The 24,476-nt window shown below is 39.7% G+C and overlaps 1 protein-coding gene across 1 annotated transcript in view; it reads right to left on the reverse strand.

Moving 5' to 3' along the window:
* Nucleotides 1-17,283: 17,283 nt before the first annotated feature.
* PPA2 (inorganic pyrophosphatase 2) overlaps nucleotides 17,284-24,476 on the reverse strand; it is a 34,602-nt gene continuing 27,409 nt past the window's right edge. The window contains exons 9-12 of the mRNA XM_058024004.1: nucleotides 24,091-24,176; nucleotides 22,975-23,044; nucleotides 18,519-18,558; nucleotides 17,284-17,465 (exon numbers count right to left, since the gene is read on the reverse strand). Coding sequence (XP_057879987.1) covers nucleotides 17,437-17,465; nucleotides 18,519-18,558; nucleotides 22,975-23,044; nucleotides 24,091-24,176 — 225 coding nt within the window. The 3' untranslated portion in view covers nucleotides 17,284-17,436. The remainder of the gene's footprint in view (nucleotides 17,466-18,518; nucleotides 18,559-22,974; nucleotides 23,045-24,090; nucleotides 24,177-24,476) is intronic.

Here is a 24,476-nt window from a genome sequence, read left to right on the forward strand (position 1 = left end):
ACTGCAAGGAAGAGTAACACATACTATGAGGTGCAAGCATGGTGGGAAGGGTAAGAGGCAACAGAAAAGACAGTTGGTACTGCTCTCCAACACACTCCTAAAAATCCTTCATATTTTAAGCTTCAAGATTTCTTGCCAGTTACATAGCTCAGTGCCTTACACACACACCAGTAGTAAGTACGTATTAAACTGAACTCACCTTCTTAACTTGTTTTCCCCTAAAAGCTGCCATGATCTGCCTTGGAAAGAGACCACCCTTCCTTTGCTCTTATTTTATTTGTTAATCTTATTTTGTAACCTCACTTAAGAGGCAGCAGGTGTACCCTGGGAAGGGAAAACCCTCACTGCTGGAGAGCAGCCCCCAGCCCAGTGCCGGACTAGTCCCAGTCACGCCCACTCTGCCCAGCTGCAAACCCTCTCAATCAGCTAACACAGAACAGGTGAACACATTACTAAAAAGCTGTAGTATTGTGTCAAAACCAGAGTGGTTTCAGCTGGGTGCTCTCCTCCTTAACAGTGCCTGTCATTTTCACCTATAAACCGAAATATGGTGCCCTTGACTGATTCTGTCTCATAGGTGTGCCAGTTTACCTTTAAAAAAGTGAAAATAACAAAACCTGCCCTTTGCGTTCCTCACAGTTAATTGGATTTATCTGGGTGGGGAGGAAGGGAAATCTCTCTGCCCTGCTTTGGTTACTTTCCACGTAATGGTGTAATTCATACAGAACCCAGCTATGCCTTGCTTAACAGCAAACTCCCATTCTGGGAGTCCAGACAGTTTCTGTGGCTCCACAGCAGACTGTCTGAGACTGCTGTCTGGGGCACAGAAGCATAATTATACTAATTAAGAGAGAGAAAAGATAATAGATACAGAAGTTCTTTTCCCTAATCAGCTCTAGGTCAAAGCTTTACCTACAGCTAACAAGGAAATAACCTATTAATGAGCCCACATAAGGAACCAGCATAGTCACAGCAGTGCAAACACAGAAAGTCATAATTTGCAACAAATGGGTTAGAGCTACATTTTTTAAAAATTGCAGTCTTGGGCTTATTTAGCTAAAGACATTATTATCTTTAAACTGCAAGTGCCTTGGTGCTTGGTCTTAGCTTAGAAAGAAGGGATCCACCTAAAGCAATGAACACAATATACTGACATTTCAGAGCTAGGGCTACCAGAACAAATGCTGAAAATCCAAATCAGCCTCTGAAAATGCCAATGGTATTTAGAAGACTGTTTTTCTTATTCCTCCTGCTAAGCATGTTGCTTATTCAAGAGAAAGATGCCATCTATTCCTGAATTATGCTAATGCATATATCACAGGACTCTGAGTGTTAGACCATTCCAGGCAGCTTAGAGCTTTCTAGAGAAAGGGAATGTTTATTTCTTGTACAACTATTTTATTGTGTACTCTATATACAGTACATTGTGTACTGTATATATATGTATCTATTGTGTACTCCATGTACAGTCTTTCTTAATAGAAGACTAAGAAATTGATTGACAAAAATATCAGGGCAGACTTTGGATATGCTACAGCTGGGTTGTTTTTTTTTTTTTTTTAACAGCTAGTAGACATCCCACCAGCAGCTGAAGTGCAATGGGATGCAAGGAACTGATTGTCTGTGCTGTGCTTTTAAGAGCATGGTGATGCACACATTAGAAGCTATCCTGGCTAGGTCTCATAGCTGCTGCTGTGACTGATAATCTTTTCAGGGTAGCTGGCTGGAAGCAAGCGTGCTTTTTTTTGGTTTTTTTCTTTCAGGGAAGAAACAATTGCACAGATGCAAATCACAACTGACAGGTGCTCTGCCGGCAGCCTGCAGTGAAGGTGGGACACGGGGTCTGGGCTTTATGGGTAGATCCTCTAATTCTATTTCAACTGTCATAATTGTGTAGTTATTGGGGGAGTTAATGTATATTTTATATGCAGCCTGCTGGGAGGAAGGTTTGGGAAGAAAGCAGTGCCAAATGCTACCTTTCCTCTGTACAAGCACATACTTCCAGAGTATTGTGGTCTTAATGTCCCCTAAGGAACAAGTTGTTAATCTTTTTGTGGACCTAGGTTTTTGGCACAGCAGGGCTGCACAAAAGGACATAAAACTATTGCAGTCTCCAGATTTTTCAGCAGAGGCAACAGTTGTGATTTCAGCAAGCAAGTTCCGCATGCAATGTGCAGGAAAGAGCACAGTCCATGTAAACTGTTCCCTGCAACACAACCTGGTTCAACCAGCACGGGGGGAGCACCGAGGAGGGAGAAGCTCCTTCAATCCCCCTCTTCAGGGGCTCAGGCTGTTCATGCAGGGCAACAGGAGGCCCTGCTTTTCATCTGCAGTTCAGCATGCTGAGCTCTGCCCTGCCTACCCCTTTGCTCTCATGATGAAGAGCAACATCTCTGCTACACAGCATGAGCAGAGGAAACAGCAGTTTCCTTGCCCTTCCTCAGCGGTTACAGCACTCATTCAGGATGTGGGAATAAAACATAGTTCTGCGTCTTCATGCTGGAACTCGGATCCATCTGGTGAGTTTTGCAAGGGCTGAATTTCCTCAGAAATTGGAGAACTGAACACTCTGAACCGTGGTGTAAAATGACCTGTCTGGAAGCTGTTTGGATGGAGCACTGCAGGGAGAGCAGCCTGTGTATGGCTCAGGTGACACAGATGTGCCACAGCACTCAGCCATGAAGAATAACCCAGAAGTGTTTCTGACAATGGCAACAGCAGGACTGTCCAAGTCCAAGGATTTATGTATGAAAACCAAAGATCATATGGTTTCCAAATTTAGATGGCCATAAGCAGGCTGCAATAGGAGCTGTATTAGTTCTTCCTGCAGGCCAGGGCTTGTGACTTCCATGCTCCAGATCAGAGGCAGGACAGACAGCATCTCATGTCCATGATAATCAGGTCCACCAAAACAAAGCCCAAGCACCCAGACATAAATAAATCAAAGGACTATCTGTTCATTCAGAAAACTAAACAAACCATATCCAAGGCTATGCTTACTTCCCTGTTAGTTAATAAAATTTCCCAAAAAGAAACAATGGTAAAACTGTGTACCTCTAATAATTTGCCAGGAATTTCCCATGTTTTATGGCTGACCAGCAATCAAGGAAGCACTTGCAGCCTGAGAAACACTTGAACAATGAAGGTTCTTCAAATACTACCATCTTTTTCTAAAAAGATTTAATTTCTAAAGATAATGGGGAACAACTATCCAAAGCCAGGCAAGGCGGTCTCTCATTTTAAGAAAAGTTTGACAACCTCCTGTCAAAGACAGAGGTCAGAGCTGCTTTTTTTGTGATCACAGTTCCCAGTTCAGAGACAAATAAGGAAAGCACTCACTGTAATGGAATTGTTAGGTTCAGCTGGGAGAATGGGAGAACTAGCTTACACTCCAAACAGGATAAACCAGCTCCTACCGGTTTACATAAAACACCCTAAATAACAATGCCAACACCATGTGTCAGATCACTGAACCAACAGAGCATAAGATCAAATTGCTGTTGGATAATCAACAGGGCCTCTGAGCCAGAGTGTGCTTATCTTCAAAGAACTGCTGTTCACCAACTGATTCTTTAAGGCGTCTCATGCTCGTACACCCTGATTTTCTTTATAAAACCTTAGAATGCCAAAAAGATGGTAAAGGGGAAGTACAAGCATATTATGGGGAACATCTGATCTTCTCTGTTGAAATCCACCTTTTGTGGCTACCACAGGACCCTCAACATACACAGGATGGTCCTAAGCACTGCACTCCCCCCGAGTCCCCTCTTCACAACCCTGCACTTCTAATATTGTCTTCTAGGCTCTCACCCAGCTGAAGTGACCTTGGCTGGTGTGCAGAAAGTACTTTACATTGCTACATACTGAGTTTAAACATCTCTGCACTGTGTTTCTAGTCTGTCTGGCTCAAGCAGCTCTGCCTCAGTACATTCCTGTGCTTTCTGTACTGCAGCAGCCATTCAATCACTGTACCATATTTAAATATGATTCTAGAAATGACACAGCAGAAGTCCATTTTTATTTGTACCAGCAATTACTGATCACTGCCTTCTTCTCAGCTTTTGGGGTGGTTTGCTTGTTCTTGAGTTTTTGGTGCTTTTTAGGGATAGGATTCTGTTTTGATTTAAAAACAGGACAAAGAGAAGGGAAAGTAATTGTTAACCTTAAAAATCTGTATACATGAAAGCTTTGTGTTCTTTTTCAAGTAATGCAAGTTATTTCCTGCCTTTTTATTTGTGATTCTAATTATTCTTATGTTGATAATGTAGGAGTCAAAAGCCAATCTGCTTGCTTTTAACTATGTTGACCATGCAAAGCAGATTTTAATCTAAACAATAAGCAGATTGAAGCCAGAAATAAATGCTGGTCTCCAAGTAAAGGAAGCCTACAGGATATTCCCAAAGTAATATTTTTCAGGATTGTTTCCACTGATACTTGTTAAGTGAAATAAATTGGCAACAGTTCCCTTACTGACAATGACAACAGAAACCACAGTAATTCTAATAATGATTTCCATTTCTTAACATTTATAGAGACCACTAGTTTTTTGGGCTTTCTGGCTTTTGGGGGTTTTTTTCCTACGTGATTACACAGCATAGATGTAGTTAAACAGAGGATCCAAAATGCATCTGCCCACCTTTGTCAGTGCTGCATTTCCCCTGACTTATTTAGTAAAAAAACAAATCAAACTCCAGATGTATGGGGTCTGAAAAAAAGCCATTAGTGAGAATTTGATTTGCATAATTGAAGTATCACCATGGAAAATAAATGTTATTTATTATCACAAAAAAGCAACAAAATTGAAGTGGTGTTATTAGGTGTTCACTTGCATTGCAATGGGGAGAAAGGTCAAAAGCATTTAGCATTTTTAAAAAAGCAAAAATATCTTCAAAGTCGCTCACTTCCAAACACCTAATTCATTCCTAACAATTCACTATAGCTCCCATAATTTATGAATCCCAAGGATGCACTTAAACATCTGCAATTTCATTATTTCATATTTTATACCATTAGCTTAAAATTTTGACGAGTCATTGTGCAGGTAACAAGTCGAGAAGTTGAATATTACTGCTGCAGGAGAAGCAATGAACACAGCTGTTCAGCATGATCAAGAAAGGATTATTTCCTGTGACAGGTCATAGCAGAGGATTTTCTTGCTGTTGTTTAATACCTGCAACAGCTGAAAAAACAGCTGCTTGGTTTGAACATTTCAAAATTCCCCAATGAGAAAATAACCTTTGTTTTTAACGTCTTTTGTGTTTTGAGGAGGCTTGTTTGGTGTGTGTTTTTCAAGAAAAAATGCAGAGCTAACAACAAACTCATTTGAGATCTTTCAAATTCATAAAATCCCACTCCTCTTTTACCAAACCATAGCAGTTTTCACAAAAAGCAGCAGAGTAGACGTATCATAACAGCCTCACGAAATAAACCAGGCTGTTTTATATATACATTCAGCAAAAGGTACTGAAAATTTGGAGCATTTGCAGAATGGCAGTGAAATACTATGCAGCCAGTAGTGAAGAGCCTCTCACTCCTGTCCTTCCACAGAAGTGGCCACAGCCACTGGTAGAGCAGCATGCCTTGAGGATATCCTTTGCCTCACAGGACTTGCCTTTAGCCAGAGTCTAACCCCTTATTCCAGTTTTCTCTCCCCTGGTAATTACAGGAAGTGAAGCTGATGTCTCAACTACTCCGAGGCTTTCAAATTCACACACTTTCTCCAGGAGTTGCTCCATCACAACGCATAGATGCCTCTCACATCCTTTTCTGATATGTTCCGTGAAACCAAAGAATTACAGGAACAGAACTAAATTAGCCACTACCCTGTCTGCTTCTGCCTCCTCTACCCAATTTCTGCATTTAGTGTTGGACTCAGTTTAGAGAAACTCTGTCTGATTCAGCAGTTCTGCTAATGATCACACAAGGAACACCACTACTGGCTTGCTGCACCGAAATGGTAACAACTCCTTTTAGAAGCAGCATTCCCTTGTGGCACTGGAGTTTCAAACAGGCTGAGAGCAGTAATTCACCAGCTTCCCTTCATCTAGGTCAGGTTTCCCAACCCGTGGTTTCCACACCACGCATGATGTGCAAAGCCAGCTCGAGAGATATGCACTAAAACCAGACCCGCCCACAGTTGTTTCTGTGGAGGAAACAGAGCAGTAAATACTGCCCGTGCAGCTCAACACTTCCTCTTGTGCCTGCCAGCAGTCCCAGACCTGCCACCATGTCTCTTCGTGTGAAAAAAAAGTTAATGCTGAAGGTGGAAGTCAACAATCTTTGAGTGTTTACTTATTTGGACAAGACTTCTTTTGCTGTGCTCTAGGCCTGGGTTTTCACAGAAGCAGGCTTTGTGCACAAGGGTATTTATTTCACTGTTTTCACTGCTCAGCATGAAGTATACCACCAGAGATTCTCCCGTGCCACATGACAGTGGGTCCCAGCAGTCCCTCTGCTTTCCCCTTCCCTGACTTGTCCTTCTGAAGTAACCAACAAATTACTTAGTGAGGATGTGAATAATGTGACCATGCAGCCATGCAGCTGTGCTCAGTCATCTGACTGCCATGTGGCATTAACTTGGAAGCTAATCTGGATGAAGCGGTCATTTACTTTCCCTCAGTTCACCTTCCTTCTTTCCATACCTCATGAAAGCCTCCTATAGGTTCAAATGGCATTTTTCCGCTCAGGGTATTGCAGCATTTGCCACAAACTCATTTCAACATCAAGAAAGCAAACTTCCTAACCAAGTCCTGCAGGGGGCTGGGAGAACTAAAAAGCAACGGCAGTAACTCCCATCTCCATGCACACCTCCACAGGCAGCAGCATGCTCCCATTCAAGCACTCCTCTCAGCCGACACCCTGCACCACTTCCCCTTTCCTGTGGCCGTCCCAGCGCAGGCAGCGCAGGGAGAGGCTCTGCGGTTGCTGCCCTGGTCCCTTCTGCCCGGGAGGCAGGAGCAGGCAGGGAGCGGAGCGGCGGCCCGGGAGCAGCGGCCGAGCTACCCCTGCTGCTGGCGGCCAGAAGTGCGGGGCGGGGCGGCTCTGCCCTCGGCCGGGAGCACCGGGAGGCGGCTGCCGCTCCCCACGGCTCAAGGCCACGCTCCCTGTGTGTAGGTGTTTAACCGAGAGTCACCCGAAGGTCGCTAAATGACTCCATCTGCAATAAAACTTGAAAGTTCTGATGCTGTAAATCTGCCACTTGCTGAAACCACTAAATCACGTGTAGGAATCAACATCTATAGTAAGTCTTCAGTTTCACAAAGCGTGACCAACACTTCAAGTTTGGGATCTGGGATGCAAGAGACAATTTTCTAAGTACTTCAGGAGGAAAAATTAGACCAGACTTGAGCCCACTATTTGTTTTTGATAGTTTTAAATTTGACTTAATATTTACATAGCTCCCTCCCCCGAGCATATTTCTTTTAATTTGCCTGCACCACTGAACTGTGCTCTCCAACCAACTTCCATAAGTGATCACCTTAGTGGAATAAACCATTGTCTGTTCTAACTCAATACAAGGAATTGGACCAGGTCACTGGATATAGAGCAGTAAAAAAAAGCCATTAAGAAAAATTTGAAAAAACATGGTGAATGCATGGATCAAAGCTTTCTGCAAACATGGAAGTACTTCTTCTGTTCCACCTGACATTTCCAAGTGCCATTTTTCTTCCTGGGTCAGTGCCTGCATCCTACAGGATCTTTTCTTAAGACACTGTAACAAGGAAAATAACACAAGATAGATTGAGAGCTTGACGGCTTTTAAGAAGTGAATGAATCAACTGCTCCCCCTAAGATCATGCTCCTTTCAGAAGTGGTTGGGGCCTAAAATAACTGGGGAAGTTGAGGCTACCACCTTTCTAACTCCTCACCACAGTCTGACCATGTTCTCAGAATGAGAAACAAGCTGCTGTGGTCAGTGTGTGTCACGGGGTTTTGCAAATGATACAGAAAAGATGATGGGCTCTGAGACAAAACCTGGGCAAAAGGGACCTCTTTCATTCAGTCCTGCTCACAAGTATAAAATCAGAACTGTAATGCACAAGGTGGGGAAAAAAGATCTCTCACAAAAATCTGCTTCTTTCAACTTCACAGACTCTTGTTTTCATATATATCACTTTCTTTCACCTTCAGCACCCAGACAACTCCAGTTCCAACACTTCCTACAAATCTACATTCTCCAAAAAGGAGCGCACAACCCTCAGCTTCCTGCATGCTCACTATCCCCAGTCTCAGAAGCAACAGCTCAGCAAGGAGGAAACTCTCTAGAGCTCTACTGCTGCCTAATCTACATGCAGATCAATTTTTCCTCTGTGTAAATTCCTCAGCTTTTCATTCTCCACTGTACAGCTCTTCTGCTGCCTTCTTGTCTCAAAAACAGTCAGAATATCTCTGAAGGCAGACATATTTCACACGGGATGCCAAAAGTCCATCTTCTGCAGAAATCTCTAGTGGCTGGATCATACTATGATGCTAAGTCCTTGTCAGCCCTCCCCATGAACATCTGAAATGGGCCTAGCGAGAATTAACAATTTTGGAAGGGGAAAAGGGAGGGAGAAAAAAAGAAAGAAAAAAATGGCCTAGTGTTTGCCAACAAACAAACCATTAAAATTCCGTTGAACTTCTCCTTTCTGCCTTCCTCAGATGGTTCTCTTTTTCAGATGGAAAGGGGAACTGTATAAAGAAAGACTTTTCTGATCCTCTTTCCAAACTGGCTTAATGATCATCCAGGGATTCAGGCTGCTGTTAGGAGTTGGGTTTTAGTGATTTTTTAAAGGCTGAATGCTTATTCAAATTCTGCACTTCACAGTCACGTCATCCTACCACTAGCTGTGACCCCACCAAGTAATGCCCTATTCCTTACTGTTTAAAACAAAGTACAGAGATTTTATTCCTGCATGGCTGTTCCACTTCTGACAATCTATGAACAGACCATTTCCTCTGGCTGCAACAGAGATGTCCATCACTAACTGTTCATGCCATGCTTAGCTCAGTTACCACTTCCTCAAATCTGCTGACTTGTTTAGTCTGGTTATTCCTCTGATAGACATTTCTACCAAAATGCTCTTGCTCCAGTTAAATAACCAAAGCTATAAAACTTTGAAAGCCTGATCTGAGAAGTGGAAAGCTCATGAGGCATTTGCTACAGTTAGATATTGTGCATCAACAGCCGTTTGGGGACAGTCTACTCAACTGCATCAGTCTTATCATAAAATCTCTCTTCCAGAGCTACTGCTTAATTTAACATAGCTAAATTGTGCATTGTTAAAAGAAAGACATGTAACATTTTCTAGTCCCCTAACAAGAGGGAAGGAAGATGGAATAAAATTCTGGATATACTCACCCACCTATCCCTCACTCTTATGAGCCTCAGGCTCAAGCAGAATACCTCTTGGCATTCCTCCTCTACACTGCTGCACAAGGGATTAAAGTAGTGATTAGAGCACAACTTCTAACAAGGACAGATCTGCCTCAGCCCATTTGAAGAATTAGAGAGGAAAAAACCCCAAGATATACTCAATTGATTATCACAGGTTTTTTTTGCTAGTAATACTGTAATTCAGTTAATGAAGTTGCAACTGAGTTTAACTTGGCTCCATGTCCTTTAATGTAAATAATCTGCTGCTGGCATTAAACATGTTAACATTTGAGCATATGGTTGAAACACCACACTTCTACTGAAACAAACATCATCAGTTTGAATAAAAAGCCAAATACACAGATTCCTACACCAGAACATCTTATTAATGGAAATCTGCTAACAAATATAGTTACTTATTGGGACTACATGAATAGTTCAGCTTGGATGACTACAGTCCCATCATACAAATGTTTTCTGCCACCCTGCCAAAGGAATTGCCTCTAGTTTATACTTTCATTAACATACAAGACTGGAAGTAAGAAGAAAGGAAGGACTACATTAGGTCTGCATTATGTGCAGAAATTTCTTCATGTATTAAAAGATTTTAGCTTCCCACCCCTGCTACCATGTGTGAGGTGAGAGTTCTCTGTCTCTCAGAGAGTGCTGTAGAAGTATTTTACAGTAACACAGGCTAGGTAGGTGAGCAGTCTCTAAGCCAGCTCAAAGGCTTTGCAAAAACAATTTAAATTATGCTAGCTTAACCCCTGAAAGGCAGTGACTCTTCACTCACAAACTCTTCAGTCTGGCCACATGTTAGAGAAAGACATGAAGGTTGGTGTCATTCCTGAAAACTCCAGGATTTAGCTGACAAAAGGACACAACAGATAGTGTTTAGATCCAGGGAAAAGAACTTCCTCAAGGTAAATCACACTTTTACCTCCTCTGTGAACACAAGGATTCCTTTTCTGGACCTCTGCAACATGTGGTACGTAGGTCAGCAAGACATAAGGATACAACACCATACATTTAAGGTCCCAATATCCTACATTTTTACTATGTAGGGTATGCTAAATTTATCCTGCTTGCATGGCTGTTTTGCATTACAAGCAGCCAGTCTCCTCCACATAACACAGAACTGTCAAACAATAGCACCATGACATTGCAGTATGGAAGGTGAGAGGTCAGGGTCTATACAGAGCTCATCTCTTTCACAGCCACTGCCCCTGAGTAACCAGCTGGTGTTCACGTGCTCCTCAAGTTCTCTCCATGGCACAACAGGAAAGGCATTTAATTCTTCTACCATATCTCACCTTTTTCTTACGCTTATGAGTGTTAGCTCTTTGAGGTGCTATGTATATTTTGATGTACCTACTACAATCTCTCTGATCATGATTACTAGTTCTAATAGATGCAGAAAATGGTTATGGCTGCAAAATTTGGTTTCTCCATTATTCATATTCTGGAAAGTAGCATCTTTAAAATCAGAAAAAAGTTTTCTAGATGTTACACAGAATAAGCATTTTATTTTTAAGGATACTTTGTATCATTTGATGGGTCAGAACACTTCAGTGCAACATGGTTTTGAAATGAGTAATTTAAAAACAGGCGTTTTTAAATAGGAAAATGTATAATTTAAAAATTCAGAAAGCAAAACCCAAAGAGAACTGGGAATGAGTCAGCTACATCTATTCACTATGCAACTAATCATCATAAAGAAACCATTTCTGCAAAACTTATTTTAATAAACTTATATTTAGAAACGGATTAGGCTTTTAAGTTAAAAGGAAAAAATCCTAAAGTTTTAGGAGCTACTGTGCACATGTTCACTAACTGATACAGCTTGCTTGGTCCCTTCTTGGGACAGGACATATCTCCCATTCCACCCCTCATCCCTATTTCTCCCCCATCTTTGAAGAGATTTCTTTTACAAGATCACCAGATCACAAACTCAGTGAAAAATATCATGTGCTGTGCAACTTGCATACGTTACACTTTCGGGCAGACCAGAAGGATATTGGTATGATTCAGATTAGCTCTACTGTGTATGCAACAAAGAGCCCCTACGTCACAGAAATATCATTATGAAATTTTCAAGAACTGTCACTTCTTCCAAGAAGTGTGAATTGAAGAGAGACATCTAAGACTAATTTGCATTTCAGTTGGAGGTATCTTGAACCATTCCAACTCAAGATAAAGTGCTAAGTGAATCCAAGAGCAGACTTTACAAAGCAGGTTAGTAATCAGGGAAGAACACCTTTACAGGGCTTGCAAATAAGGGACAAAGATGTTGCAGTGACACTTAGGTCCACAAAAACACATCTCCAATCTCTTCTTGTAGTGGGACAGGAGATGGCATTTCCTTTCCCACATCTGAGTCTCCTTGGTCTCCCCTCTTGTTCTCCCAGTTGCATGACTACCTACAACTTTCTTTTCATAACACTTTACAATAGTGCTTATCCTGACTATTTTCTCTTGCAGGATTTCCCTTCTACGTACACATAGCAAAAGAAACTTTCTTTGACAGGATCTCAAAAGTCCTGAATACTGAGCAGCTTTGTGCTGCCAACCTAGAGGGTCAGAGAGACATCTGTTAGTGATCAGACTTCTTTGATCTTTAAGGTTTTTAAGCCACTAATGTCCACAACATTACTGTAACATAAACAGACAGTATCCCTATTTATAGACACAAAAAGTGAGGGAGAGGTTTGTGTGGTTTGTCAGTCAGAAAGCTCTTGATTCCCAAATCATAACATACGAGGAAGCTAGTTATAGCAAGGCAGTATGAGGCAAAAAGTGAATTTCAGTGAACAGCTGTCAGGGGAATTTTGTCCTCAGCTGACTGTACCTTCCCTCTCATCCCAGGTCTCCAAGGAAAGCAGGTTTCCACTCAGATGTGATTTTTTTTACTACAGTGTAAATTTTTAAGTAGCAGGATATTTTTACTTTAACTCTTAAGCCAGCTTTGTTTGCAGGTCTCCTATGATTTAAAGTTAAAATGCTCAAATCTCCAGGCGGTCAGGAGCTATACTTTGAATTCGGCATTTCTGCACTCCAAAAAAATCCCATGAATAGGCCCATTAGGGGACTTAAAGGCTTGCTTAAAATTGAGTCTAGTCTCCTTAAGAAGTCACAAGGACAAGACGCTAATTTACACCTTGAACTTTCATCACCACTGATACTCTTTTCACACTTAAAATCCTTATGCCATCAGACAACCCTTGGGCAGATCAGTCTGACTAGCAAAGCCTGTATCTTCAGCCAAATCATGCAAAAAGCCTGTCAGTATAGCCCATTCCTCACTGTAAACAAAGCTGAATGAATCCTACATTTTCTGAGACACTGGAAGGAGTTCCGCCCTTGCAGGGGCAAGTCTCTATTAAAAATCAGACCACTCATAAAAGAAACTTTTCTACCCATTTTACAGGTAGAATTAAGATGACTTGGCCTGCCCAAGCCCACAAGGTATGCCCAAGCACACTATGGAGAAGCAGAATTTAAAGTTAATTCTTTGTAGTTCAATGTAAAGCTTTTGACTACAGGTAGATGTTTAGTCTTCAGCAAATTAAAAATGTGAAATACAAAATGCTTGAGAGAATCCCCAAACTTGTAGTTGGTACAACAGCAGCAGGCAGATTACATAGTAGGCCAATCAGCTGCATAACATTCCAATATCCCTATCCTCACACATGCACCAATAAATGAGCACAGGATTAATAACAGCTATGAAGTGCAGCCATTTCAGTGACTACACTTACTCTCTTCATCCCAAAACAGAAGCCTACATGACCATCCAGTGATTTTTTAGAACTGGACACTGCACAGAAAACCAGATTTTCAAGTCTGAAAAAAACCCCTTAGTTTCCAGGCAAGTATTAGTACATACACAGAAGCAGTCAACTATGTGTACAACTGAGCACACAAATTTGCATATGTGCTCTAACACTTCAGTAATGCAAGTATTTTTCTTCCAAAGATAATGAACAAAAAAGTTAGTCATAAACGTGCTGACATCTATAAAGAATCTACAAACTTTATGAGGATGTTGTTAAGGAAAAAGCTAAAGGGAAGCAGTGCTCTGGCACATAAGAAATACTCTTCATGCATAGAAGAGTGAAATTATTTCTGGCTTCTGCATTTTCCCTTATGAAGAGAAACTCTTTTTTGACCCTTGCAAGTAGAGCTAATCATCCAGAAAAATCCTACATACTGACTTAACATTCTGAATCACTGACAAGACTGACTCAGTTGTAACTGAGCAGATCTAGAATGAAAATTAAAAAAAAAACATGCAGCACTACTTGAATTCTGCCCAGAGCAATTTAAGACTTCTGCTACAAGTAGTGAAGAATTAATTAGCCAAAGCTGACAAATAATTGCAAAGTGATAATCTGCTGTAGTAAGCTTGGTTTTTTTGGTCTACTCTCTAGACCCCATCTGTAGTTTCAGGAAGAGAAGGCAGCAGTTACAGTGAGCTGTGAGAAAACAAAGACTCTGTGTGGGTGTATCAGTCAGTCAACACTGCTGAGCACCCAGGTCATATCTGCATAACCCAAGAGACTCCCAGGAAATCAACAGTATATACAGTTGCTGCTTTCCATTATCTTCCCCCACTTAGGTGGCTGAAGATTAAAGCACTGTTCCTGTGCACTTAGGGGATGCAATTACAACTTTTGCATGGTGGGTAAACCTTCTTCCTTGGCAAGTGCATCCTATTGACCTCTCCAGTTGCATGAAATCAGCATTGTTATGTATTGCCCTAATTTTTTAGGCATGTTTTAAAGCATTTCAGTCACACCTATTTAGAATTCTATTCATTATTTTTATTTGCCTGAACCTCATAGATTCTTTCTGTTCTCTTCAAAAAAGTGAGCTTTTTTCCTATTTATTCTCTAAATCCCAGAAGTCCGGTCCATAGGAAGTAGAACCCAGGTTGTCAAACCTGATAGGAAATCACCTTACACTTTACAGCAAGGGCAGAAAAACCAAACTCTTTGCACCCTACTGATGTAACAATAGGTCTGCCTTTTCACCAGAAAAACTGAACTCCGAGCCATTAAAAAGATTCAATCCCATTAAAAGCAAAGGGACGCATGAAACACTTCAATCAGTTTAATACTGCTTTTATGCTGTAGCTCACAAGTGTTAAACACAGAAAAGTTATAGCAAGAAGTAACATCTTCTTGCATAACATCTATGAACAGTTCTCCCAAACATACCTCAGAATGACTTCCTCTTCTTCCAGAGGTTTTCAGAGTATATCCATTATTACTAACAGCATGAAAATAACATCCTGACAGGGACAATACCATCCTATTTTCACAGTCCTTTTATTTTCACACTTGAAAGAATGAACATTATTGCCACATAAGTAAAACTCAAACCCCGCTTTTGACTGGGGGGATACATGTGTGAATTCCATGCCAGTGAAAGGTACTATTTTGAGCAGCTGCTAATGATTTAGGTAAGTAAAAAGAACCCTCACTCTTACAACAGCAAGGGGAGAAAAAAAGTAACCTCTCCTTCCTCTACAAAGAGGAAATCAGGACGAAAATGTATCTTGAAAGTATATATATGTGAGTATTATATATTCAACACAGAAAAAAATACAGTTAGGATGGATTTATTTCTGGGAGAAAAAAGTGATGTTTCTCATAATGTCCTCATTTGCAGGAGTATCAGATATAAAAAAGTTCCTTTCATAAAACTATTGAAAAGTGGACACTGCTACACTTACCTTCCTGCTAAAATGAAACCAATTTTAAATAGTACAATATACGCAAATAAACACAAAGAGAAGGCCTAGCCTGTGAAAAAAGTGAAAATAAAACAAAAGAAATGCTTATTTCAGACTTTTTTCCTAGGATCTGAAAAATATATTCTAGTTTCTCTGTCCCATCTCTCTATAGCTCCTTTATTACGCTTAATTTCTGAAAATTTTCAGTAGTATCCAGTGCATTCTCTCAGCAAAGCTACGTGTAACTGCACATCTTTATATCCCACCTGGGAAAAATCTTCAAAGAATGAACATGAACACTTGCCTTTCCTTCAAACTACTTTCACCATGACAGTCAACTGCTTATACTCATATTCAATAAGAAAGACATAAACATTTTTAAATTTACGGTAGTATTAGGCGTCTCTGATCACTTCAGTTTTCAGTTTTCCCAAGTACTATTTGTTATTTCCCTGCACAAGGCCTTATCTGATTTAAAAATTTATTTTTGCTTCTGAGACTCATAACCACATTCCATAAATATACTTAGAAATTAAAGAATTCTGCTAAAAATTATGTGAAGTAAAAATGAAGTAACTTACAGCCTATCTTGATAATTCAGCATGGGTGCATTTGTAATCAATATTTGGTTTTTACATGGGTATGACTTTTCATGCTGTCTAAAAAAAAGGTAAGAAAAGGACAGGAGTGACCATGTAGAGGGAAAATAATTTGATTTACACAGTGCCCTTCACTGTTCAGCTGTCCTTAAGCACTTCATAAAACAGCAAGCTTCCTAGGTGTACTACCATATGGGAAAATACAGCAGCTGTTCTGCAAGCTACAAGAGCTCACCTCTAACCAGAGGAATCTCATCCTGAGAGGCTGCATGCCAACACAAGCCACTCAAGAAACATCTACTCTGTTTAAGAAAACCTGGGGGTATAATTTTGCATGTACTTAGAATTCTTAAGTATAAAATAAAGCATGGAAAATCATCACTGAAAGTGTATGCTGGATGCAACATGTCACTTGACTACAAAAAATAAAAGTAGCCCCTAATAGCTGAGGTTTACGTTGCATTTGTCCTATCACACTTAAACCCTGCATATAAAACAATGCAAACCTCTATGCAGATGGGAGAACTTCATCTCCTCTAAACTGCTGAGGCCCAGACTGAAATCTCCAAAGTGACTGGTACTTGTACACTAAACAATACACTATAGGAGTCTAAAGAAGGGAAATTTTATCCTAAAATCAGAGACATTCCCAAAGGTGAAACCTTTCTTACTTAAAACTTACTCTTTATAAGGAAAAGTTAATCCTCTCTGGCAAGCCACAGCCTAACTTTTGCTGTTCTTTGTCTTCCATTTCCACCCTGTGTCAGCAGCGCTAACCTTCTGTTTCCGTCATGGGACAAAGCAGACAATGCTCACCTTTGGTCTCACTAACAAGCTGGATAAAGCTGTCTGTCTATATTATCATTTCCTCTCTTTCTGCTTAATAGCTGCCTTTTTTGTCTTTAATGAACACTGTGGCCAGACATAATCCTGCAGTAGGAAAAAAATGGCAGATATTTGTACCATGAAAGCACAAAGCTCAGTTCTGTACATTTTATTAATCTCGTCTCATTGAACAAATAATTATCACAAGTATACACAGTTCTAAAAATGGAAGTTTTCCATAAGGAAAATCCTTCCTGTGTGATGAAACACACAAGTTATCAAAACAGGATGTAGAACAGAGAGCACACGTGCATCCTTACTTCAATTGTTATGGCATTAGTCCTTCCTAGTCAAATTAATCTTTGGAGGAATGTTGTATTTTTTTTAAAGCAAGCATGCTCTGTTCCTAACTCTGTGAAGCCTGCAGAGACAACTGGGCACAAAAGTAAATGCAACTCAGGAAACAGTCACCTATCAAAGAACATGGTAAACTCCTAAGCCTCTTACATAAAGATTACTGTCAACTTCAAATGGATTATAGTCAGGGTGGCCAGAAAAGCCCTGAGACAGAAATCAACACCCAATGGTTCAATTATTCCAAAATCTGGAGAACAGGGTTGAAGACAACTTATATCTCATCTCATTTGGCACACCTCATGTGTGGATAAGAGCAGCTCTGCAGTTCTGAGATTCAGAAACAAACAAGCAAGCAAGCCCCTCCTCTTCCCTCTGCTCCACCCTACACAGACATAGAAAGGAAACATTCATTTAATAATGGCAGAGTTTATTTACATTAGAGAAGGTTTACACAAGTTGAAAAGTTGTTTCAGCAGGAATCCAACAATCAGTGCTTTTGTCCACCTTCAAACAAAGGGATGATTTTTAAGATTTGATGATGCACGTTCAGAAGACCTTGATGATCACTTGGGGAAAAAGTACCAAGAATCAACTAAAACAAACAAACAAAAAATACAAGAGTGACATTAGTTCTATAAAACTAGTCATATACAAACACTTGAAAAAACAACATTCTGCCCTTTCAGCTACCTTCCCTCCCATAACAATACTGCTATGTTAGCAGTATTAGCTGTGTTAACTCTATTCCCCACCCTGTGAAAAGCATGGCCTGAAAATAGTATCTGTTCATTTTAACAGTTTGGCTGTACCAGTACTGCAACAAGTTATAACACTGTTGTGACCATCCCTGGAAAACATCACAGATCAGGCAGATGATGTTCAGTTGTCTGTCAGAGGTCTAAGATCTGATCCTTTAGTAAATAAATGCTATTTATTGGCATGCCATATAAAGGCAAATGGAATGCAACTTGCTTTCCCATGACATGGGCTACACAGATGTTGCTCCTCAAACACTTTGGCACTTGGCTCATGACTAAGTTTAACTTAGTATTTCTGTAACTCTCTCCATCTCAAAAAGCACATATGTCTTCTCTGTAGTTCCTGCCAGCAGAAAAATCTTTTTTTAAAGTAGTTAAAATTGAAAATGTAGGATGCATTCTTATTTCTTAAAGAAAAACACGTGTTCTGTTAACACGAAAAACAATTGTAACAGTGAAAGGATAAAATTTTGTCTTTAGAACTTACACTTGAAAATTAGGTAAGGTTATGTCAATTTGAGGAAAAGGAGCTATTTGATTAGTTACCTACTGTGAGGAATGACAAAAAACTAAGGCAAAGCAACCAATCTCCTTTAAAAAGGATAAATGTCATGCATTTGCCTTGCATGATCAGTAAGAGAAAATTTTTGTCTGATCATCCTTTTATGTGGACTACACTTTCACTGAAAAGTAATCTTCTCCCAGAAAGCATTCATAATTTCTGTTCATGTTCTATTTAGCAGAAGACAGGCAAAACCACATGACAGGATATAGCTATTATCATTTTCATATAGACAAAATTGCCTTTTTGCACCAAAACAGTTTTCACGTCAATTTTTAAAGCCAGCAATTAAGAGAAGTCATATGACATCTGAGAAAAAGGGTACCTTCTGATGAAACAGGATCTCCATTCATAAATACTGGTGCCTAAAAAAGAGAAAAAAAAGGGAAAAAAATTAAACCAACATCTCAGTACTTAAGGTTTCATAGAGAGCGCCCATATTCACTAAACCAGAATTTTCTGTTGCCCCCACAGGACAACAGTCTACCTTATAGATTTCTCATCCCCACTGTACAAATTTCTTTGTTGCTCATAAATGACAAAACAAGCACATGAACAATGAGTGATAGATTAACACCTTACCTAATGCAAAGGGGATTTTTGATGACTGTATTACCTTTGAGAATAACAGGATTTGTTGCTAACATCTAAAGAGTATAACAACTAGAAAGGTATTTTTACATGTTTCACTGTCAGGTATGCACGTGAATACATACACACACATACAATTTACATTAAATACAAGCAAACCATTTAAAATAAATGTGTGATGACACTCTTTTACAATTCCATGTTGACAGAATAATTCAGTTCTGTAGAAAGTGACTATTTGTTTTAAAATTCAGGTCTGGCATTCCAAAGCTAGATATGCCACTGTTCAATCACAGGAGTGCACAGCCTGTCTTGTCCTGTAACTCAAAGGACAAAATTAAAGACACTTTTAACACATCTGGAATCACCCTGCCTCATGATCAGGATGTAACAATTTTCCACTGCCTTTCCTTAGCACAGGAGCACTTGGGCTGAGCTGCACTGGTGTGACACAGCCCTCCTGCATCTGAGCAGGCACAGGGCTCTAAACACTGAAGAGCAGAACAAAGCCCCTGAGGAGGGAAGGAAGAAGCAGGATTCTACTTCCCACCTATCCATGACAATTACCTGCATGGGGGGGTTATGTGACTGGTCTGAAAGGAGGTACCAGTATGACAAACACAACCCAGATCCTATCAGCAGAATATCCCCTCTGTTCCCAGCAAAACCCAAGCTTTATCTCATAAGACAGGGAGATCCAGAGGTCACCATTTATAAGCAGGTGCCTGCCACTTCTGCTGAAAAAGCTTAAGACAAGGAGTACTTTCCCACCATGACTAGATCAAATTCTCATCTCACTGAACCAAGAATCTCTTCACTACACAACACTTTCATCTAAAACACCATTAAAAAACAAAAAAAAATAATTAATTCATAAAAACAAACTTCACCAATCTCTTGCTTCACAACTGGCCACTACAAAAAATTCTACCTTTACTAAATCCCAAATGGAAATGTTCTCACAGAAAGTGTGTGGGGAGAAATGCAGCAAACAAAATTTCTTGCTTAGATCTGAATTATTTAAAACACATCAATAAATATACAGATTCAAATTTGGTTGGAGATTTCTTTAAATTATCAGGAAAAGTCAAATATTTTCCCCTGTAAAACACTGTTCTGCATTTTATCAAGAGACAAGCGAATCTTTCCTAGCTCACCTTCCAGTCTTATAAGAAAGAATTATGTGATAAGTCTGAGAAGCATTGCTCTACTAACTATATATAGATTGTCTTGGAGATTTTCCAACTTGCAAAGTCCTCAGCAGCTTCTTCACAGAGCAAGTAATTCTTAGGATTAATATTAAACAAAGGCTTGGTGGTTCTGGTCAGTTTTACAGACAGCAACACTTAAAAGCCTGAAATAAACAGTGTATCTTGGCACTAACACATTCATTACAAAGCCCTATGACTCCTGGGTTTAGCGTGCAACATGTACTGACACTGGGGCTGAGACACAGATGAAACAACTTTCAGAGGCTAGAGAACACCAGAAACGTTCACTACGTAGTGATAAATTCATCTAGATTTGTTGTTGCAGGGGTCTGGTGTAATTTTGGCTGGTTCAAATGTTCAGTATTTGCTCTTAAATGCACAGGTTATCTTTTATCTCTTTGGAATTGATGGTCATGGCAATTTACCTGCTGGGGAATCATTCTTAGTTTGCCCCCAACATGCCAACCATCTAGAAACTGCCTCAGTGGAGTGGAAATTCCCCAACCCAGACAAGCCATTTTAGTTCCTCATCTGTAAAGTAACAAAAGGTCAAATAATTCTGAGAACAAATGGACTACCTTGGGAACCACACAGTCAAAATCTATAGGAAATTCTGATTAGTGCACCCTTGGTAAGGATTTGAATGTTTTCTATTTGGTTCTGTTATAGTTCTCTTGCTCACCATGAAAACTTTTCCACAGCAATATGAGTGTTGGCTCTTGGCTTTTGGGGTCTTTGGGTTTTTTTGTTTTGTTCCAGGGTTTTTTTGAGAACTCAATATATCTGATTTAAAGCAATAATCACTCGCTCAAAAATGCTGCAACTGAAATCTGATGCTGAAAAAAGAATTGTAGGGAACCAGCTTTCACTGCAGAAATAGCTCAGAAATTTTGCAGTAGATGAAATACATTTCTCACTATATTTCTCACAAGATCTGCTTCAGCTTTCATTATTTTGTTTTTATCCAGGACCTAATAGATGGATATAAATTAGAAGAAAATGTGTCTGCTTTTAGTTTCAATTAAAAATAAAAACAAAACATCAAAAACCCAAACAAAACTCTCTGCAAACACAGGCAGCTTTCATTTGAAATCACCACAGCCATTAAAATTCTGCAGCCAACACTCACGTACTTTCACTTCAGTGTGAAAGAGATGAATGTCTGACAACCAAAGCATGCACTGTAGTGTATTAGACAAAAAGATACCTGCTTAAAATGTGCAAGTCAACCTCCCTGCTTATATTTAGAGTTCAACTGTCCATGATTCCTATCTCAAGGCCATTTCACTTTTTTAGTTATTGCAGATCAGCAGCTGCATGCAGTATGAACAGCATTTATAATAGATTATTGCATATTTTCCCTGTCTGGAAAGCACCAAGAGGCAGCACCCTACAAAGATGTAATTAAAATACTTAGGCTGAACTGAAACAGAATGATGGAATGGAATATGTGGAAACTTCACAAAACACCATCACTTAAATGAATATAAGGCACAAAAAAAGGCAGGAAGTCATACTATTTGATAAGAAGGGAAGCTTTCAAATAAGAAAGGCATTACAGTTTGATACAAGGTATCTATTTTATTAACTGATTTTACTAACTTCCTCCCCTCCCCAAAAACCACGGGAAAAAAAAAAGATTTGTTATTGAGAAACAAAGTAAGAGATACTGCTGATTTAATGATTATTTACCCTGCATGCCTCAAAGCACAAAGAGCAGAGAATGCAAAATATTTCCTCTGCACATTTGTAACAATTCTAATATATTTGGACTTGCAGCTTTAGTTACATATAAAGACTCATATTTATTGTAAATTTGGAACTACAGAGAAGGTAAATACTTGCTTATAGCTGTGACTGACATGTCTAAAATTATATTTGAATTCCAAAAACAGTTCTTCTTTCATTTAAAATTTACAGTCCCATTAATCAACATTCACAAATGCAACACAGAAATACTTTAAAAGAAGTGCTGAAAGCAATGTATCTGAATAGGAAAAAGTTTGGTTTTACACATATTTATGACTTAAACCAACATTTCTTTCCAATTGAGTCTCATTTGCTTGTGACACAACAGCATCCAGGACAACATATTGTTACTAGAAATGCAGTTGGAATGTTAACTGCACAGACACTGGACAGCGTGTCCTTTGACACCTGAACTTGCATAATTGCTGTGACTGGTGAGGCGAAACACTGGATGCCCTGGCAGCCAGGCACACATGCAGAGTATCTCATGTGGTCATGAGCACAGGCTCAGTCACAGCCTATGTTAGAAAAGAAAAAGTAATACTTGGGGGCACATTTCTCCATGTAATTTCTGGTAACCTTGCCTAATTTCTGGCATCAAAACTAGTGTATTTTGAAATGGAAAAAATTCTCCTCCACTAACATTTGCACATGAAAGCATAAAACCTGCAGGATATTTTTCTTGCCTGAACAGGAAACCTTCATGTTTTAATTTTATGTTAATTTTCAGAATATGACAGGTATTCTTTAAGAAGCATTCAAATAAGCATCCCTTCTCTTACAGCATTGCATTTAATTATGCAAGTAGACAAACAAAGGGTCTGTTTAGTGATTAGGGACTACAGTCAGCTTGTCAATGAGTTCTAACACTGGGTGGTAACTCATGGCAACAGGGGAGACAGAGAAGACAGCAGGCTAGATACAAATAGCAGTCCATCTTGCTATTCAGGATCAGAAAAAACAGCACCACAGAAGGAGAAAAAATGAAAGAACTCCACCAGAACAGTAATGAACCTTCCAGAAAGCACAACTGGACCACTGCAATGAAAGGTTTATATCACAATGCTTACATTTTCCCCACAACCCTTCTGCTCCTCCTATTACGTAAATTTTTGCTTAAGGAAGGACCATTTCAATTTAGCTGCTTTATTTCAGTTTTGGAGTCTGATCAGTCTTTTCCAATTAATCATTAAAAGAAAAAAAAGGGGTGAAAAAAGTAAACATCCTTACTGACTGCACAATCGATCGGGCATCCTCCTCACTGCAACAAAACGGGCTGCCACTCACCAGAATATTTGTGCTGAAAAATAAAATTAAAAACCTGCTTTATCCATCAGTGGAAAAGAGCCACACACAATTCAGTACTTATGGAAAAAACCCACCATCATATATAGATCTCAGAAATGTGTATCTGCAAGAGATGAGGAAGCGAAAGCCACAAAGTAAGGCTGGAAGGAACAGGTGTGTGGAAGGGTGTTCTTTGTTTCTCTGTGTTTGAGGAGGTATCTAGGCTGTGTATTCTCTATTAATGCAAGCACTGCTCACACTCAGTGCTTCTGGCTGCTAGCTTGCATTCAGTGCAGAGGACCACAGTGGAGAAGCTAAATTCAAGAAGTCAGCAGAATAAACTGGCACTTCCTGAAGGAGCTGAGGAACACCTTGATGGCTAGCAGAGATGATGTGAGTACACCCCATCTCTTGTGCCTTGCAAAATGGCCAGCAAGGCATGGCCACCATGGAACTAACAGCAGGTTACCTGGAATGTACCATGAAATCATGGAAGTAACGGCAGGTTACTTCAGCAACCCACCTGTAGTATCTAACAAGAAGGAAAAACAGGCCAAAATTCTGCACCTACATAAAGCAGCACATACCTATAGTATTTCCAGACAAACTCTGGGACCACATCCTTGGCAGAAATGTTTCCCTATGAATCTGCATCCTTGCACACCAAAAATTAGTTTGATCGTGAGTTTTTAAGGTCCTACAGAATAAACTGCACAAAATTCAATTCCCCAAAGCAACAGAATGAACAGTGACAAGAGGCCCAAGATTCTCCCAAAACAATTCTGAACAAGCACTCTGGGACCATTTCTCAACAGGTGAAGTAATGAATGTCACATCTATGTAATCAATACATTTCTGGAGCCACTTACCAGTAAATCATCATCATACACGGAGCAATTAGTCATCATGCTTTATTATCAACTAATTATCAAACCCATTAATATTCCTGTCATCTCAAATTTAAAAAAAAAATCTAAGCAGCTCATGGACAGCTGCAACTTGTTGAATAGCACCAGTATAGTACAATATGAAGAGAAAGAGATGTGACTGGATACATACCACTTTATAGCACCTCCATCAACTTTTTTATGAAGCAAAGCTTTCCAGTGTTCATGGGTAGATTTAATAATTTCAACAGCAAAATCCTAGTTTACAACAAGGAAAGTTTTGTAAATTAAAATGTTATTAAACAGAAAAAAGCCACAGAGCTGGTTTATTAAAACATACTATTTCCTATGTTATTTTAAGGCACCTCCTTTGAGGCCTCGTTAAATTTCTGGACAATATAACACCCTTTTTATGTAAAGAAACAAACTTCACTGTTTATCAAATATATTGGCAACACATTCAGGACTTTCCCTCAGTCTGCAGCCACAAAACATGAATGCTACGTGAAAGAAATGAAATCAGCACTAGATGCTACAGAGATCCTTACTGCTGTAGAA

This window comes from Melospiza georgiana, chromosome 5, assembly GCF_028018845.1.
Source record: "Melospiza georgiana isolate bMelGeo1 chromosome 5, bMelGeo1.pri, whole genome shotgun sequence".
Classification (NCBI taxonomy): domain Eukaryota; kingdom Metazoa; phylum Chordata; class Aves; order Passeriformes; family Passerellidae; genus Melospiza; species Melospiza georgiana.